The 19,671-nt window shown below is 44.3% G+C and overlaps 1 protein-coding gene across 9 annotated transcripts in view; it reads left to right on the forward strand.

Annotated features, from left to right (window-relative positions):
- The first annotated feature begins 515 nt into the window (after nucleotides 1-515).
- The window catches only part of LOC121681552 (receptor-type tyrosine-protein phosphatase S-like), a 68,889-nt gene continuing 49,733 nt past the window's right edge, over nucleotides 516-19,671 (forward strand). For 4 of the 9 annotated variants that reach the window (XM_042061382.1, XM_042061603.1, XM_042061528.1 and 1 more), the window contains exons 1-5: nucleotides 516-786; nucleotides 10,481-10,554; nucleotides 12,236-12,416; nucleotides 14,278-14,423; nucleotides 15,006-15,147. In XM_042061382.1, the coding sequence (XP_041917316.1) occupies nucleotides 12,293-12,416; nucleotides 14,278-14,423; nucleotides 15,006-15,147 (412 nt within the window). In that variant the 5' untranslated portion in view covers nucleotides 516-786; nucleotides 10,481-10,554; nucleotides 12,236-12,292. The remainder of the gene's footprint in view (nucleotides 787-10,480; nucleotides 10,555-12,235; nucleotides 12,417-14,277; nucleotides 14,424-15,005; nucleotides 15,148-19,671) is intronic. The other 5 variants (XM_042061810.1, XM_042061946.1, XM_042061881.1 and 2 more) reach the window with 3 other exon arrangements.

Genomic DNA, 19,671 nt, shown 5'->3' on the forward strand with positions numbered 1-19,671 from the left:
GAGAGGGTGGAATAGCCTGATGAAGGCTATGGCTGTCTCCAGTATAGGGGTGGAAACTGTGTCAGCTGGCACAGCTTTCTGCTGACTTGGCTGGCCCTAATGCTGTATGCTGCAGATGAACTCCTGGATTACAACAAGGGGAAGAGAAGGTGAGGGGGGTCACACAAGACACCATTTTATCAAAACACTGTCAAAACATGCTGGATGATTTTAACAGAAATAGACATTTCATTTCATAATTCAAAGAGGGTATGTGCTGCATTATTGCTCATTTAGCCTAAAATAAAATAAAGATTTAACCAACATTATGCAAGGTCGATGCCAGGACAGTCCATGCCAAATTAAAATAAAATTTGTTGTGCCCAGACTGACCTCAAGCTCTTTCAGTTCACAAAGCCTACACACATAGGTTGCCATTGGCGAGAGAGGCCTTCATCACATCACCGCGAGTAGGGTGTGTATGTGTGAGTAGGGAGGGTACCAAGGAGGAGGGCTGAGAGAGTATCGATGACATCAACCACCATTCTCCTACACCGCACAGCCTAACGGAGGCTTCTCGAAATGGGGACAGAAAGATAGCAGCCCAGTGAGATAGCGCAGCTTCACTGACACCGTTTTTTTTATTTAGACTATTTTTTCATTGAGACAATTCGAGCATCTCAAAATTTTTGAAGAAAGCACGGAGATACCGGATTATAATTTGCCAGGCTCCCCTTACCTCCCGCTCCTCATGAAGCCCCTATGTGGATGGCCTCATGCCTTTTACCAACAATAAACGTTTTTAAGGTGAGTGACATTTTTAAAAGCCTGTTTAGTTTTGATATCGGTTTGCCATATGAAACGAAATAATAGCCCACTAAGAGCCGAGGTGCTCTTCACTCAACTCTTCTTTATGCTCACCTCCGTGGGTGCAATGTTGGATGTAGCTGTCTGCACGAGAGAGAGAATTTCCCGTTTCTTTCGACTAGAATTTCATAGTCATCTAAAGTCAATAATGACAGAAATAGCCCAACAGAAAAGCAGAAAGCCGAAGACTGATACCCAACATTTGCCATGAACATTATATTGTTTGCCTATGCGGTTGGTGCAGGTTGTCGGTGGCATCCGATGCTCGTGCCACCCAGCTGTATCCCACAGTCTCATTGTTCGTTTAAGAATACACGGGGGACCCCTCAATCATCGACGGCGGCGTTATTTGCCTTTGTTCTTCTTTTATTGTTTTGCATAATGACTTCAGTTGTAACACGATCGTTTTCTTTCATAAGCCTTCCTAACACGAGCGTGGGATTCCGCACAAAGACTTCTTTTTAAATTACGCTCGTGGTAACTGCCGACTAAGTGACCGATGCCAGGTTTTTCCGGAGCGTAGGCTATACTCTGTGATTGCAACTCAATGGAGGCCAATAGGGTTTGTGGACTGGCTGATAAAGGAAATTGCAGGCCACATCAGATTATACCATGCCACCGGTATGATTGTTTTGCGTTTTAGTCCAACAGTTTGGTGAAATACATTTGCAATTGATTGTCACTGTACATCGCACAGATTGTGTATTTGAATAAGTCTGGCCAGTGCAGTGCAATGTTTGGTGAATAACGGTAGGATAGCGCAGGATCATATCGTTGTTCAGGTTTTCGATAGCCCATCTGTGCTCCTACCATATCAGAATCGCATCGGACTAATGCTCTCTTGGTGAAACATAGATGTTTGGGTGCCATGGGGATTAAGATTGTGAATGACATTAGAGGCAATAGGCCTATGTCAGATGGTAGAATAGGCTATACAGTAGTTTAGCATAACCTGGGAAATAAGCTTTTTTTCTGATAGGCTAGATTAATCAGACCGTTGATGAGAGTTCACCCTAGTCTGAAGTCAATACTAAAGGCTACTTTATTGTATGTTTGTAGTGTGTGTGTGTGCGTGCGTGCGTGTACGTGTGTGTTTACAGAAAACTAGTTCTTCATATCACCATAGGCACCTGCTGTGTCTTGTGTTATCAACCATTAACAGCCCAAAATGTAGTAAAACATTAATGGTTTGGCCAAAGTCAAACTGAATGAAGAGAGAGCAGGGACTCCAGACATGTGTGAGGTTCGGTAAAATGAAACTGAAGGCTCACCATTTTCTTGTTCATAATTTTGGCTGGCTGTCAGAGATGTGTCGTGGCTAAATGTGATCGCTTTTGCAATGTTCACTAAACTGTTTAGGTTCACTGGACGGCCCCTTCCACTCTTCTGTCGTCAGAAACACTGACGTTCAATTACTGAAGGGCACGTTTGTATTATGAACACTCATATTGCCCTGGATGCACATTTGCAAACAATTTCAAACAATTTCAATTCCAAAAAAATCATCCGCTGTGCAGAAACGTCCGTTTCTGCTCTTTACTGTGTCTATATGCAAAAGATGAAACAGGTGAGCAGGAATGCAGATTGTGTGGTAGGCTATTTTTTGTTATTCCCGCGCATATGTTTGAGAGTTGTAAAGAGCCAACATGGAGTTATTTCACGCCTTTCTTTTTATCTTTAGGTGATGAACTTACCATACTTCTAATGAGGTTAGCATTACAGAAGAAGAGACTAAACAAACATCTCAAAGAAAATTGAGATTCACTGGGGTGGATGTCAACATTGCTCTGTATTGCTAAATGCATAGGGGAAGTGGAGATGGTTGCATGTATGCCCCCATGTGTCTCCAAAATGTAACCTCTATCTTTTGTCATCCCTAAGAAATATCTGGTCTAGGTTAAAGGCCACAGCCAGTCTGTTATCTGTGGCATCAGCAATAAATTAAGCCACCAGATCTATCTGCTGTGGACAATAAAGCGTTACCTGGAAAGATATATATTATATTGACAACATTTCTCTCCTGTCTTGTTCTCATTTTGCCTCTTCAGTGTTATATAAAAGCACTAGTGTGTGCCTTGAGTTTATATTGTTTTAGTCATTTTTGTTTGCATCAGAAATGAAAGGTCAAGGCCATCCTCACTGCGCAAATACCGAACACGCTTTGGCTGACTCTGACACAGACATGTGTTTTGGGATGCCATGTTAAGTTTCACAGGAAAAAACAAAACATTGTAGATGCTTTCCTCTTGACATGTTACAACTTCATATTTGGCTCCTCTTAGTGCTGGCATGCCAAATCCAGTTGAACATGGAGAGAGGATGTGGTGGTAGGTGGTGGGAGCTGTCTTGACGACTGACGTAAATGGATGGCGGGATAGTGACAAGTGCTAGATGTGGGTGTGCATGGGAAAGATTGAGTGGAATCATGTCAACACTCTTTATGTTAGAAAATGTTTGTGGGCACAGCATTAATTCATCCCGCATTAAGATATATTTTTTTAGATGAATTCTGTATCCTCTTCATGAAGTGTCTGTGAATTAGCTTTAAATATTGGAATATAGGTGAAGTACTGAATATATCAGTATGACCTGTTCTTTCAATAGAGGATGTTTGCAATAATAAGCCTCTTAGTACCAACACTAACACTTTGAGCGCAGCAGTGTATGTGTTATAGAACAGAAATGGCAGTTATAGAACAGAAATGGCAAAGGTTTATTATCCACAGCAGTACCACAACATTTTATGTCTGTGCCTCTTTTTATGGTTGGTGAAATTGTGTTCTCTGATGTCATGGTAATAACTGTCCCAGTGTGACATGATGACTGGCTCTCAGAGTAGGGTCCCTTTGACCTCTGATCTCTCATGGTCGCCTCTGGTCTGGGAGGACCAAGTGGACGCCACAGCCGTAGATGAATCCATTTTGTATTTCCCCTCGTGGCTGCGGGTCAGGCTTAATGAGCCAAAGATTGGTGTTGAGTTTTCGTAGCAGGTGTCCCGTCATCTTGCTCATTGTCAGCCCTTTTGCGGCGCCCATTGATTTTCTTCACATAAGAATTTTAGATGCTCTCTTCACCCCTCTCTGCTCGATCAATAAAGGAATTTCTCACCGGTTACCAGGATGGGTTGTCAGGGATATAAAGGAGGCCACTGCAGCAGCTTGTAAGAATTACCCGCTGTATCAGGAATTATTTATCATCAATTACCTGGGGAAATAAAAAAGGCAATGCACTGTTTTACATGCTAAAAAGTGAACTATGAGCTTTTATGTGTTTTTAAACAATGTCAGCTTTCTGTGGCAGTGCCAGGAAAAATGCTAAAGGCCTGCATTTAGAACCTGGTAAATTTCATATGAGTGAGGGGACAGTTGTATTCTAATGGCCTGCATTTAGAACCTGGTAAATTTCATATCTGCATTTAGAACCTGGTAAATTTCATATAAGTGAGGGGACAGTTGTATTCTAAAGGCCTGCATTTAGAACCTGGTAAATTTCATATGAGTGAGGGGACAGTTGTATTTTAAAGGATACCAAGAGAACAGGGGAAGCGGTGGAGGGCTAAAAATAAAACAGACTGTGGTGGTGCTTCAGTTGACAAGGTGCTGCCATTTTTCATAGAGTTCCCGAGATGCTCGTCTGATTGGATCTGCTGTCTCCTGGCAACGGCTCAGGTTACACCCTCTACCTTGCTGGATGGGTTTAAATTTTTAATTTAGCGCTGGAATAATGGGTTGGAGGAGATGAAGCTGTGTAGCTATTATTTATCACATATTAAAAAAAGAAAGGCAGAATAATAGCAGGTCCAGAGCGCTGCAGCAAAGGTTTATCTAAGATTCACAAACACTGGAAGTGAATGATGCCTCCTGTATAGGACCCTTCTGTTCAAAACTTTTAAATGGATGAATGCCATACATGTAAATCTTCTCGTCATTGATAAAATATAATTGAAGAGACATTTCCTGGACTGGATCATATTGTGTTTTCAGCCTTGTCTATATGTTATTTTCTTCTTGGTAGAAGAATGACTGTGTAGCTATTAGTATATACCACAGTAAAGGCAGTCTAGCTGAAGAGGCCTGTGAGGCAAAGATATACTAATTGGAATGTGTGTTGACAAGGTCTTAGCTGTGTTATGGATCTCTGCCTTTCACTGGTTGATGCAGTGATTAAATGGTTTATTATTTGATTTGAATTCAAGTAAGATGAATAGGAGAGCTTAGGAGACAGACAAGTATGAATTTTACCTTGACACCTCTGCATACAGGTAGACTAAATTATTCAAAATTACAATCTTTGCCAGTATGTGTGTGTATTCATTCCTGGTCTACTGAGAGTTGTATATTGTATATGTATATTGAGTCAGTTCAGAGAGACAAACTGAAATATACCCATCAAATGCTTCAAAGATCATCTTAACATTCATGAAATGGAACTTGTCTGTAGACAGTTTGACCTGCACAATCTGGGAGGCAGCTTCAAGTCAACTTTATGTTGAGGAAATATATCACAAATCCAGCACATTTCAGCCAAACAAGAATACCAGGGCAAGAGTTGTTCAGCCATCATACAGTCTGGTATGAAACTGTCATATCGGAAGACCTCGACTCCCCTGATCGTTACATCTATGGGAACAGTTGTGTGTGTGTGTGTGTGTGTGTGTGTGAGAGAAAGAGAGAGAGAGGGAGGGAGAGAGAGAGTATGTGATATACAGTATGTAAATGTGGATGATGTGTACTACATAGCTACACAGCCTCTGCCACACCCGTGGTCCTATTGCACTCAGGACAGTGTGTGTGTGTGTGTGTGTGTGTGTGTGTGTGTGTGTGTGTGCCATTTTCTACTTAGTGACTAGACCAGCACTTATCCGAGGCTATCTCACTCAAGTTGCCATAAAAGCCGCTGTCCACAATGGGAGCAGTTGTGTGGTGATGTGCTATCATGCAGCTCATCTGTAATGACAGTAGATTAAAGAGGATGATCTGGGCTTTGGGAAGCCTGTTTCCGGGGTGGGAGAGGTAAAAATAAAGTAGGCTTTCATTCCACTGGCACTAGGTTGTATGCTATGATATTTGGAATGGTTTCCATAAGTGGGTTATCAACACATGCTAGGGCAGTCTCAGCATAGGACTAATGCAGTGTAGAAATGCAATGTCATTATTCATGTTATTCATATTTAAACTTAGTGTGTGATATTTAGACTTAGTGTGGTGACTTTTTAATATACTAATATACAAACTCTTACTTTGAAATGACTTTTTTTATTTAGCTTGACTTGACCTGAATAATACGGCATCATGTTGACATGACATGATGGTCAGCAGCTAAGTAGATGGACATGATCAAAACTAGGCAAAAAAACATTCTCAACTTAACCATAGATTTTATTGCAAGACAGACACGGCTGACCAGTTAAAGGTTCTTGGATCGATGGGCACTGAAAGTATTGCTTCCTGTATTAGAATGGTGTCCTTTAAACATCTAATTTCACTTTAGAGGCTCTTAACTTTATATCTTAAATGTAATCATGGCCACATCGTTATTCCTGGCAGTATTCTATTACTCTAGAGTCTAGAGTGGTCCTGCTGGCACACATCACTGCTACTGCTACTGAGGCATTTACTCCTTTCAGATTCACAGATCATCTTTGCCGTTACATGTGTACCGTGAATTTCTATTTAGATTGCTGGGCTGTGGCTAGCACGTCGGGCCCTGCTACACTTATCATAGAGGAGCAGACTGGTAATGATTCTAGAAGGTTCTGTACAACCGGTTGCTGCGCGGATGTGACAAGTCTGCATGAGCAAAGGAAGGAAAAAAAAAAACGTCTGAGCCCAAAGTGGGAGGATTGAACACATTCAGCCTCTAAGCCTCTCAGCACTTGTCCGCGCCGCACAGAACCCTGGGGATGTGATCAGAGACCTCGCTATCACCACCAGCCCAGCTCAGTCTCTGCATTTGTGCTGCATCCGCCCCCCCCCATCCCCACCACCCCAGCTCTGTTCTGTATCAGCCCCAGCTCATACAGCTCGGATTTATTGAATTATGTTTTTCAGCATATGGAGAAATATTAAGACTGCTTGTAGCCCCCTGACATTTACCATGTGGAGCACTCGGGCTTATTAGCAGTCTCCTATTCAGGCCTGTCTGTCGGGAGCCGTAAGCCTGTGCTTATTTTATGCCAGATACCTGCCTGCTGTTCTGGCTCATGCTTTCAAACACACTGATGCATTCCACTGATCGGTGATGTGGACTCACTGACTGCTCTTGAGTTGGATGTTCTATTATGTCACCTTTCCCTATTTGGTCATCCTGTAACATAAATGTCATGAGATATGTTGAGTGTGAATTATATGTAGGCTAGTCTATATTCTCAAGTGGGAAAACAGTAAGAAAGCAATTGTAATGTGTCATTATCAAATATGTCCACTTTTTCACTTCAAGTGCAGGCATTAAAACGCAAGTATTGTCTCAAGTTACATGTTAAACTGTGTAGGCGGACACTGCAAATGCCTCTGAGCTGGCCCATCACTCACAGATGTAAACAAGCCTTTATGGCGAACTAACACTAAGCCTCCCACTGTCTGGCTCTGGATGGATAGTGTACCTGCTGAAAGTGGGCCCAGTTTGTCACCCTCCCTCCTGCAGCAGTGGAGCCCTCCGCGTAGCGCTTCCCTCCATCAGCGCTCTGGCAGGCACCTGTGTGCGGAGTGCCACGATGCGGAGCCATCTGCCTTTGGCACGCCACACACACACGCACACACACAGACACACGCACATATACACAGGCACACATTTACACACACACACACACACACACACACACACACACACATACACACACACACTCTACCAACAGGCTGTAGGGTCATGGAGGGAACCTACCGCTCAGCTCCAGCAATGCCAACCGACCGTTCTCTCACCATTTAACAGTGGGGAGATATTATGATCACTGTTTAGAAAGCCACTGCCAATGTGGAAATCAGAAGGAAAAAAAAGCTGACAGTGCCCTATATATCTTAAATACAGTAATAAAGCAGCCTAACGGATGGATATGGTCGTTTACTTGGGGTCAATTCTTTTCTGTTTGCTTCATTGTTGAAACTCGAAGTCGAAAGCATGACAAGAGGATGAGGATACCACTAGAAAGCTTTTTCAGATGTTACTTCTTTTGTAAACTAAAGTAGCCTACCCTACATTCAGAACCAAGAAAGTCAAAATCAGGAATCTGGCAGTCTCAGTTGTGTGTGTCAAATGCTCCTTTCGTGAGACAGAAAGCAGAGCTCAATATTCCACCTGCATAGCTATTTTGTGCAACCTTAAAAGGAGAACTCCTGCAATTTTCCACACAGATATGGGGGGATCCCCCTTAATGAGTTACTGAAATGTGATCAAGTAGAGGTCATTAATTATATTTACTGACTGACTGACTTGCAATAAGGAGTAGCCTACTTGTGGGTAAACACAAATGTGCAGTTCTAACGGATTTAGCTTAAAAAGTAAATAAAAAATAAAATAAAAATATTCTCCTACATTCTTGTAGATTCAAAATGGGCCATTCTCTCATTGCATTAGGCTACTTCATTGTCATTCTAATAATCATATAATTTCAAGTTTGAAAGAGAAGAGGTGTCACTATTTTCTATCTTCCCTAGGAAGTTTGCTATACCCTGCTATACACTGTTCTGCTGAATAAATCAATAAACAAAAATAAATCTACCCTACAGCTCTCCCTCAAACCTTTACTTGGGCTTAGCCATGCTGGCTCTCTCGGCATGTCCGCTCTTATTTCCATATCTGCATATGCCTTTGTGGGATCACAGAGGGTCTAATGCTAATGTCTGACACAGCAGCTCCTTGGCCATGAGCTCCGGCTATAGACTCTATCATATCCACAACATTCACACATAACATGGGGAGAGGTGGAAGGGGGAAGTCCACAAACTGAATGGGAATGGATATCTATCACCCAGTATAGGGAGTCATAGGGAGTCTCAGGCAACATCTGTATTGTTCTTTCAAATTAGTCTGATAACCCATTTCCTTGCTTTCAGTCCATGTTATAAGCCTATGGCACCATCTGCTCAGTCTAGCCAAGACACTCACCCTAAGCGCACCATTCCCCCACCCACAGTTGACCTCAAGGGATGCCCATTCACTGATGACTGCAACTCTGAGCAGCTGGTAGTGAGAGTGCTTGCTCTAAGCTTGCCACTCCACTCTCTGCAAACCCCAGGCATGGCTAACATCTCTTAACTTTAGTGGTGACCCTGGGCAAAGCTGCTTAGCCCCCGTGCATTAGCTGGAAACAACCGAGGTCAGCTGGCTGTTTCACTGCAGCCATTATGGCCGCTGACGCCAACCCATTCACCACCTCAGGAGGATGGACTTCCTCTGTTTTTCAGTTGAGGAGCTAGCAGCTTTTTGCTTTAAACCTCAGTCATGCTACTGTGTCTCTCTGTAAACCATAATGTACCGACCCCACAAAATGGAGAGCTTCCACCATAATTGACTCATGGTGAGAATCTCTTCCTTTGATGGGACTCCAAGATCAACGGAGGAGTCCTGTGTGTGAGACCCAAACCTGAGACTCATAATCCTTTCCTTCAGACCTCACAAGGGCAGCTGTTCTTTGGATAGTGTAAGCTGAGCTGGAGAGGAGCTTACTGCGTGGTAGTCGTGGAGACAGACTCCCTGGAGGTTTTGGATTCTGTTTGCAGATCTCACAGATGGATGGGAGCTGCGCATGCAGGATGCTGCTCGAAAGGAAGGGGGAGAAAGGAAGAAATGTGTGGTAGAACAATCTAATGACCACACATTCAATAAGAGAGATCTCTACATAATGATTTTGAAGTTAGGCCCTAGTGTTTTTTTTTAACATGCGATTGTGACAAGAAAACATCTGCGTATGTGTGGTTTGCTTTTATCATAATAGGATAGATACTCAAAGTGTCTGCTGCATATATTTGTTCACAACTCTCCCAGTAGGTTTGGGTGATGTCATCTTAATCGTGATTTGACATGTGTACAGTATAACATTGCGATGGACGATGATACGATGATATTTATGCTAAAAAATGATATATTAAAATATTTAGGACTATTTTATGCTAAAACATGAAATATTTTAAGTTCAATGTACGCTACAGTGCGAGACATGCAAAAAACAAAAAACAATAGCAATGTCACAATCAGGAATTATAGCTTATAAAACGGTAGTTTCACATAGACTATTAAATCCTTCATTTTTGCTCTCTGTCTGATAGCCTTTAAAGTACCCCGCATATGCATCAGTTTAAGGCTCAATTTCATTTCCAGGGAAAAGTTTTAAAAAAGAATGTATTTAGCCCATGTTACAGCAAGGTTTATAGTACGTGCCTGGCAGGTAGGGGCATGGCACCACGATGGCTGCTTCCCACTGAGATGACGTTCAACCATCACGATGGACGATGCCCTACCCAGAAGTGGTCTTCTATTCTACATGCTTCCATTGAGTCATCCGGTTGTTGTTTGTGTATAACAATATTAAGGCCTTAGCAAGCAGGTTTACAGCATTTTTCGCTCACTATTTGTGAAGCATATTCCAACATTGTCTGCTCCTTGAGACATGTAATCTTTTATCCTCTATCTGTGGTTTTAGGTGTACTGGCTCTGGCTGCGGGGGATTACGGAAATGAGGACATGAAGCTAAATAGGTTTTAAAAAGACAAAGTGGTAAGGAGATCCCCTTTCTTTTGCCTCGCTCAGTGCTTCTGATTTCAAAACTGACTCAGGTTTCTGGCCAAAACGCTGCTTCTGTGCAGTTCAGCAATTCTTTGTGCAGCCAATTTGGTCATGAATGTGTTTCATTAAAGAAAAGTGACAAAGGCAAAGCATTAAAAAAGATCAGAGCACCGCTCCAACTGATGAATCGCCCCAAACTGCTCTGCTCATTGCGCCATCAGCAAAAGACTATCCGTTACTGCGGGTTCTTACTAAACTGTGTTAGTAGATCACATAGAACAGCAACATCTGGATGGGGTCATTTTAGGGAGGGAAATCTGCCACGGTTGGGAGGGAAGCTTAAATACAGGAAAGAGGAAGAGGTGGAATTCACAGGCTTAGTGAAAGCCTCGGTTTGCGTGTTGACTGCAGAGGTTTATATGAAAGGAGAGACAGAGAGAGAGAGAGATAGAAGGTGCTTTGCATGAAAATACAAAATACATCAAGTGAAGACACTTTGTTTTGTCTGAGGTCACTCTTTAATGATGCCTCACAACCTATTGTGCCCCAAACAGTGGATCCTAATGGTCTCTTTCCCTGCGCAAGTGGTTAACTACTGTCTTTTATATGCAGGGGCAAAGCACAGATTGTTACAGTGTTGTAATATGAAAAGCAGGAGAGAGCAAGAAAGAGAGAGAGAGAGAAAACTTATTATCAGATCCCATCTCGCTTGGCTTCACACCTGCATGGTGGAGCGAGGGGGAACAAAAATCGATTGGACTTGTGGATTATCGACTTCTCACCAGGGAGCTTTTGCAGACCTCGGCTGAATTGATGCACTTCTGCCAATGGTGAAAAATGCCCTCAGTCTGAGAGCATGTTCATGCGCTCTGGGTTTTAATGTGAGACTTTGGACTGGAAGGGGCACCAAGCCCAGGAAGTTGCTTAATTATTAATGGAGCCTGTGACAATCCATTTCCACCCCTGTCTTAGGACGGAGCCGTGTTTCACATTAGTGCTGTCAATAAGAGACATATGCCAAATACATGTGATCATCACTGGGGCACTTACTGAGGCCGGTGTGTATTTGCGTGAGGGATTGCAAGCAGAGTGGAGGCTTGAGTGAACAGCTGAATTTATAGACTGTAGAGCAAAGAGAAATTCATCATTACCCTTGACATCCTATAAGACACTCAAAATCCAATCTTTTTGGAGAGTAATTGCTATGTGCTTCCAAGTGCACATGTGTTCATTCTTGGCATTTGCCATATGCAGCGATGTTTATTTTTCATGTATCAGCTGAAAATGAAGAGTAGAGGACCATATTTGCGGTCTCTCTACATGGCAAAAACAGATGGTTATGCTGTGAAAATCCATGCATTTTTTCTCCACTAATCCACATATGGAGGCCTCTCAACCTTCATTGCGCATTATGTGTTGTAGGCCACAGCGTACTGTTGAATATACCGTAGTTAATTTTGTACAGTTAAAGTACAGTTACACAAAACTGTAACTGTTATACATGAAACATCATAATCTTCTACCAAAAAAAGATCAGTAACCTTGTTGTAATCTTGTCACACCTGCATGAAATTTAGTATCTGAACAAGGAACTAGAGTTACTGTTGGTATAATTATATTGATCTGTCTGTCTCTCTGTCTGTCTGTCTGATAATATCTGTCTGTCTTGCAGAGTGCCTGGCCATCATAAGTGAAGCGTCCATCTTTGCCCCCTCCCCACTGAGGGGTCATGGCTCTCTGGACAGGAAGAGGCGCCTTGGCTCAGGCTGAGCCGAGCTGCCGCCCCGCCCACCGCCTGGCGCTGCTCCTCAGCCTGCTCCTGTTGCCTCTGCACAACCTCTCCGCTGCCTTAGGTACCGCCCATCTGTCCGCTCGTTACAGCACATCTCCTCTCGCTCTCCTGCATGCTGACAGAGCCCTCCGTGTGTCATAGCACTGGGAGATAGCGTGGAACAGGTAGACAGGCTGGGCCGTTGAAAGGGAAATAGAAAAATGCTACATGTTAAACGCGGATGGCTTATCTAGGGAGAAGTGAATCAAGCCAAGCTTACTCACCGTCCATCATAGAGGGGCACACAGATTTATCTCAACTTGCCCAGTCCATAGCATGAACCATAAAATGGGAAAAATGACTTGCCTTTAACCATGCTGCAGGATTCACCACATGTAGCATGCCAGTTAGAGAATATTTCACGCATCCTTAGTCTGTGCGTGCCTATATGTGTCATGTGCATGTCAGTGTTTGTCAGGCTGTCAGACAGACATAGAATACAAGGATCTATATATTGTGTTGAGTTTTCTGGCAGGAACCCCCCCCCCCCCTTTTTTTGTGGTTTGACAGGGGGTTGATCATGGTTGTCATGGTGATGCTGCACCCCGTGTACTGGTGATGTGCTAGTATGGTGTCCACATAAATGAGGGGCTAGATGCACAGTTGTTGGTGAGATACTGCCGTTAAGAGCTTGGCCATTTGCAGAGAAATCAGGGAATTAGTAAACGGAAGATTCAACTTATAAATGTATAAATGTATCTGTGCTGGATTCATTATGCATTATGGGCTGTAGGTTGCTGGAAAAGGATAAAGACTGGGGCTTAAAATGCTACGATAGTTAAAATACTATCCAAGTACTTAATTGCTGAAATCTTGTTCCATATTGTCATATGGATTGTTTGATGTTCAGCTCTCTGCTTTGAGGATGTTATTTTTGCATAACATAAGAAAGGTTGATTATTGCACCAGCACGGTTCTGCTAACATGGGAGCTGAGCTCTCCCTGGAGATTTTCACCCTGCTTCTAGAATTCTCCCAGAATTCCCGAGTAAACAAAAACACACCCAGTGCAGTGCTGATGCTGTTGCGTCTGGGAGAGGTGCGAAACCAAGATGACATTGGCTTCCTCGCTCGTTCTCACTCTCACTCTCTCTCACCCTCTCTCCTTCTCTCGCCCATCTCTCTCACTTCCTCCTCTGGGAATAGTTTGATAACGGCAAATACAAAAGCCCCTGACATGCCTGAGTAAGTGAGTGGTTAAATCAGAATGACAGTGTGTGCAGTGGAGGAGGAGGAGGAGGTTTGGATGCTTGTTCCACTCCGGTACTCTCTACATGGAGGAGACTCACCTGTGAAAGAAGACGGCGGAAAGAGGATGAGGAGGAGGAGGAGATGAAGCAAGAGAGCGTGAGAGAGACAACAAGGAAGAGAGAGAGAGGAAGGAAGGGGGAGGGGAAAGGGTGGTTACCATGGTGAGGGGTCAGCTCTAGCTGTGATCTGATAGATGAGTCTGATTCAACTCCTGAGTGGGAGGAGTTTCAGCTTGCCCCGTTTGACGTGCTGCTATGGCAACAGTGCACAGAGGCCAGGCTCCGGTGCTTGGAAGGTTTTTGTATCTATGACGACGGGCCTCTGAGCACCTTGGGACTCACCGGGTGTCAATCTCAGGTGCTGGGGCCGTCTGTCTGAGCTGAATTTGATCCTATTCTATTCTGGGATGGCTGGGGATGGATCTGGTAATGGCTTATTGAATTGGGGGGGACAGAAATATTGCTGTGTGTTATTGCCTTCTGTCACCAGAGTGTCACTGAGATGGCCCAGCGTTGTCAACGTTCCCCTCCTCGACTGTCTCACCTCTTACAGGGCCTGTCACTTTTTTTTTTAGCCTGTGATTGACAACATTTCCAGGCACAAATCTTCTTCTTTTCCCCCGTCTCCCCCCAGTCTCCCCGAGATTCATCAAGCTTCCCACTGACCAGATCGGTGTGTCAGGGGGGGCCGTCTCTTTCGTGTGCCAGGCCACAGGTGACCCCAAGCCACACGTCGTGTGGAACAAAAAAGGAAAGAAAGTCAGTTCTCAGCGCATTGAGGTCAGTCACCTACCCTTGTTCAGTATCAGTTACTGCACCTGTATTTGCTAAGTCTGTTGCACACACACTCCAGCATCAATGGATAAATTACATACATTGTTAAATGTTCTATGAGTAGGTTTATATTGTATATTGTAATATATATTATTTCCAAAACGTTCAATATTCATTACAATCATTGAATCATGTAAAATCTTGTAACTGTATGGTATATACTTGGCTGAAATTATTATCTTCAGTTAGCAGACGCTTTTATCCAAAGCGACTTACATATGTCAATTATATGACAAGAGCCATTCTCCCTTCTCTCAGAGCATATCAGGACTAAGTGCCTTGGTCAAGGACACAATGGTGGAACTCTTCAGGCTACTTGCATGCTAGCCCAGCTCCTTAGCCACTATACGCTACCACCGCCCCATTCCCATATTTCTACTCATTTTTAATATTTTTTGTCCATGTTTGAGTAAAATATAAAAAACTGAGACAATGTGGTTTGCGGTCCTCACTGTGTTCTGGGTCTTTCTGGGTGCAGACCATAGAGTTTGATGGTCCTCACTGTGTTCTGGGTCTTTCTGGGTGCAGACCATAGAGTTTGATGAAGGCGCGGGGGCAGTGCTGAGGATCCAGCCCCTGAGAGCACCGCGGGACGAGAACATCTACGAGTGCGTGGCCCGCAACAGCGAGGGAGAAATATCAGTCACTTCCAAACTCACAATCCTTAGGGGTAAGTGCCATGGTTGAACCTCCTGAGCGTGAAACGTAAGCAAAATAGTGTCCATTGTGCAGCTAATTAAAAAAAAAAAACAATCATCCATGCCATCAACACATACTTATGAACGCATGTGAGTCATGAACCCCATCTCCATTATTGCTTTGCAAATAAATTATAAATAGAAGCCATTATTACATGGTCAGCCCTGTGGTCTTCATAGTGGCGGTAATGAGATCTGATACAAAATGGGAGAAAGCTTGTTGCCATAGTAACATTGATACTCCTGCGAGTGCATAAGACGAATGAAAATGAAAGTTTCTCAACAAGTTGAGCACACTCCTGCTGAGGCACTGACTCACCAGTCTGCTCCAGTCGCTCAGAGACAGACACAGAGCTCCTGTAGCCATGCCTCTCCCTAACCTCTCCAGATTTGATGTCCAGACGGGGTGTGTGTGTTGGTGTGTGTGTGGATGTGTGTGTGGGCGTGGGGTGGGGGTTTGGTGTCTGCTAATCTGATTGGCGGGTCAGGGGGCGGGTCTTTCTGCTTAGGCTTATGGTAATGTATTCCTGCCCCTCTCAGATGTGAGTCTCAGAGGTTCCTCTGGCATACTTTGATTACCTAAAAAATGGTGAAATATGTCCCCGTGTTATGCCGGTAAAAGCCCAAGATAATTCTGCATATTTTGCAGTTTTACCTGAGATTTGCTCACAAGTATTCCCTTGGTACATCACCATCTTTCCTGATGTTGTCACTTACTGCCAATTTCCATGTATACGGAATTGTTCTGAGGTTCAGAAGGTCTGATGATTTTCAGCTAGAGCTTCTGCTGTAATTTGATCTCTATTAGTTTACTATCTGTGAAATCAAATGTAAACACATATTTTTCTCAGGTATTTTATAGTGTCATACATAAATGTATGTTTTTTAAGCTTTAGGGAATTTCAGGTTAGATATAGGCAGTGTCAGCATTGAATAAAATGGTATGCACTAAAATGTTTGTATTCATATGTATGTAAGCATTCACGTATTGATGTAATTATATGTATGTATTCACCGTCATGCTCTGCTGGTAATGAAGTGCCTCCATGCTGGTTGAACTGTGTCTTGGGCGCATTCTGTTTTCTGTGCCATGTAATGGCGGCCTGCTCAACACACAGACCTCCAGCTCCAGTAAGGGACAGCTACCATAGGAGGCTCGTTTCTACATGAGGAACTAGGGGATTAGGCAAGACTGGGATGTGTGTGTGTGTGTGTGTGTGTGTGTGTGTGTGTGTGTGTGTGTGTGTGTGTGTGTGTGTGTGTGTGCGCGCGCATGTGTGTGTGTGTGCATGTGGTGTGTGTGTGTGTGTGTGTGCACATGTGTGCATGTGCATATGTGTGTGTGTGTGTGTGTGTGTGTGTGTGTGTGTGTGTGTGTGTGTGTGCTTTGGCAGGGCTCATGAGGCAGCAGAAGGGCCGGAGCCTGGGGAATAGCCTCCTGCCCATCTGCTCACTACTTGTCATTGCTGCGGCATAAACAACTCCCACCCCCTTTATCACTCTCTTGAGTGCGTGAGAGTGGCGGTGTGTGAGGTGTGTCTCTTGGTGTGTGTGTGTGTGTGTATGTGTGTGTGCCCATGTTCACGTGTACTGAGATGGAGAAAAAGGATGGGCAGTATATTGGCCTCCTGTTGGCAGCCTTAGCTAAAGTCTCAGCAGAGAGCAGACATGAAGGTGGGTCACGGAGCCAGTGAAAGACCTCCAGCACGCTGCAAACGGGAGCCTATTACCCAGCCGCTTCAGCAGGGTAAAAATAGTGCCTCTCTGAGGTGTCACAGAAAGAGCCATCCTGCACCTTGACTTTGTCAACAGAATGTCAGCGCTGTATCGGCTGGATGCCTTTTGAAGACATGGCAGCTCTGTGCTTTCACCGGCGCGCTGTATTTCCCTCTCTCTCTTTCTGTTTCTGTTTCTCTCTCTCTCTCTCTATCTCTCTCTCTCCTTCAATCTCTTTCCTCACCCCCCCACTATTCCCCTTTTTCTCGCTCTTCTTTTTCTGTTTTCCTTTTTTCTTTAGTATGATCTATTTTTTCATTTCCTATCTGAGTGGCTTGTGATCTTTGTGTTGCATGGCTCCCCCTGTGATTTAACCTTCCTTCTTATCCTCCTCCCTTTGTCAGTCTGGATCTGCATTTGCACATCACCATCTCTGCCCTCCCTGAGCAGTTATCCTCCCTTATATGCTCTCTCCCCTCCTTACCATCTCTCTCTCTCTCTCTCTCTCTCTCTTTCTATCTATCTCTCTATCTCTTGCTCTCTCACTCTTTCTCTCTCTCATTCTCTCTCTCTCTCTCACTCTCTCTCTCTCTCTCTCTCTCTCTTGCTCTCTCACTCTTTCTCTCTCTTACCCTCTCTCTCTCTCTCACACTCTCTCTTTCTTTCTCTCTCTTGCTCTCTCTCTCTCTCTCTCACTCTCTCTCCTCTGCTGGCTCCAAGCCTGGCCACTTGGTCACACATATCTCAGTCTTACATAAATACCATCTTACATCCTTATCAACCCACTGGATGGTGCTTCATGTGCTTCCTGTTTTTTTTTTTATTCATGTTCACGTTTCTTTGACATGTTTGGTTTCTTCCTCTGCCTATTCTCTTCTACTTCTACCACAATTCAGATTCTTTTTCTCTGAGAAACGCCTTCAGTTGGACACAAAAGGGAGTGTAGGCTACATTTGTGCCCACTTTCTAACGTATGCAGTGCTTTCAGTCGTGCCAGAACATTATTTCACCAGTCCAGGCATCCTGCTTCATGCTAAAGCTGTTTGAGTGCTTTTTTATAAATGGAGTCATGATGTACTGCGTTTGAAGAGAGAAGGAGAAAGGACAGGAGGAAGCAGGCCTGAGCAGAGGGCCATTCACTCATCGGTCAGCGACCCACTCTCTCATCTCTCCTCACCATGGAGACCACTGCAGAGAGACATGGGATGGTGGCCTGTGGAGGGTTGCAGGTTTTGGTAGACAAATACAGTCCCAAAATATCAACACATTGGCCCACGGGTGTACACACACACATACAGTACACGCATGCGTGCACACACACACACACACACACACACACACACACACACACACACACACACACACACACACACACACACACACACACACACACACAGGCTTTGGGTTTCAGCTCCACCAATATCCATGGTAAATGGCCTCTGGGTCATCACTTCCAGCAGCTGTCCAATCTTTCTGGTGAGATGAGTCTTTTGTAGTTCTTCATTGCATTCTTCCTTCCCTCACTGCATGTGTACACAGCGTGCCTCCCTCTTCTCTCCCTCTCTTTCACACACACACACACACACACACACACACACACACACACACACACACACACACACACACACACACACACACACACACACATACACACACACACACACACACACACATACATACACAGTGTCCACCTTGCCTGGAGGTAATAGAATGTTTCTGCGGCACTGCACCCTAAAAGCCTTGTGTGTGTGTGTGTGAATAGCTGGAGTGGGTAGAGCACGGCTGATTGCTGATTACCACCTTCCTCTGCCTATTTCTGTGGGCTCTGGAAATAAAGGAGACAGCAGAGTACCCGCATGCTCCACAGCTACCAGCGCTGGGGAGGTGGCCCAAGCTCAGATCACTGAGCCATAGTCTGATTGGGGACATATGGCTTTTAGCGCTCCGCATTCATTTTCTTTTTATCTCCTCTGTTTGTCCCCCTCCCTCCTCCCTCTTTCACAATCTGCTGCGGAGATATGTTTTATATGCCTCATAATGTTCCCTTGTGTATAGTGTGTGTGTGTGTGTGTGTGTGTGTATGTGTGTGTATCTTTGTATGACGTGTGTATGTTGTGTGTGTGTGTGTGTGTGTGTGTGTGTGTGTGTGTGTGTACGCACATTCTGTACATATCTGTGGTTTTGCATGGCTGTGTGTGTAAGGGTTCTCATACACCAAATGTCTGTTCGTTCGTCTGCATTCATAGCATTCTGTGTTTGTGTGTCCATATGTGTCTGTGTCTGTATGGGAACAAAGAGTGGCCGTTGGACCCGGTGCTGCTGGCTCAGTGCTCTGGCACCGGTACAAAGCCTAATTCCCCGCATGTAAACAGAAGTGGGGTTGGACTGAGCCTGCAGATGGGCACCGGGGCCTGGGGGAGCTCCACTGGCCAAACCCCCCCCCCCCCCCCCCCCCCAAGCAACCATGAAATAATGTTCTGTCATAAATACCAGCTTTCCTCTCAAACCTGCTGACCTTCTGAAATGCTGACCTGTAACCAGTCAAGCACGGGAGGGAAAAAATGGCTTTTCGAAACTGATACTTGAATTTGTGGGTTATTGAGTTTAAATAATGGTGAACTTTGAAAAAATGAGCTGTTGTGCTGTGGAGATTTCTCAGTGAACTTGTGGCGATTTGTCCAGGTCCTGCACCTGAATAAAAATACTGTATAGTCTGATACAGGACAGGACTTATTGCAGCATCAAAGCGCTTGCGTGTGTGTGTGTGTGTGTGTGTGTGT

Source organism: Alosa sapidissima, chromosome 1 (genome assembly GCF_018492685.1).
Source record: "Alosa sapidissima isolate fAloSap1 chromosome 1, fAloSap1.pri, whole genome shotgun sequence".
In the NCBI taxonomy this organism is placed as follows: Eukaryota; Metazoa; Chordata; class Actinopteri; order Clupeiformes; family Clupeidae; genus Alosa; species Alosa sapidissima.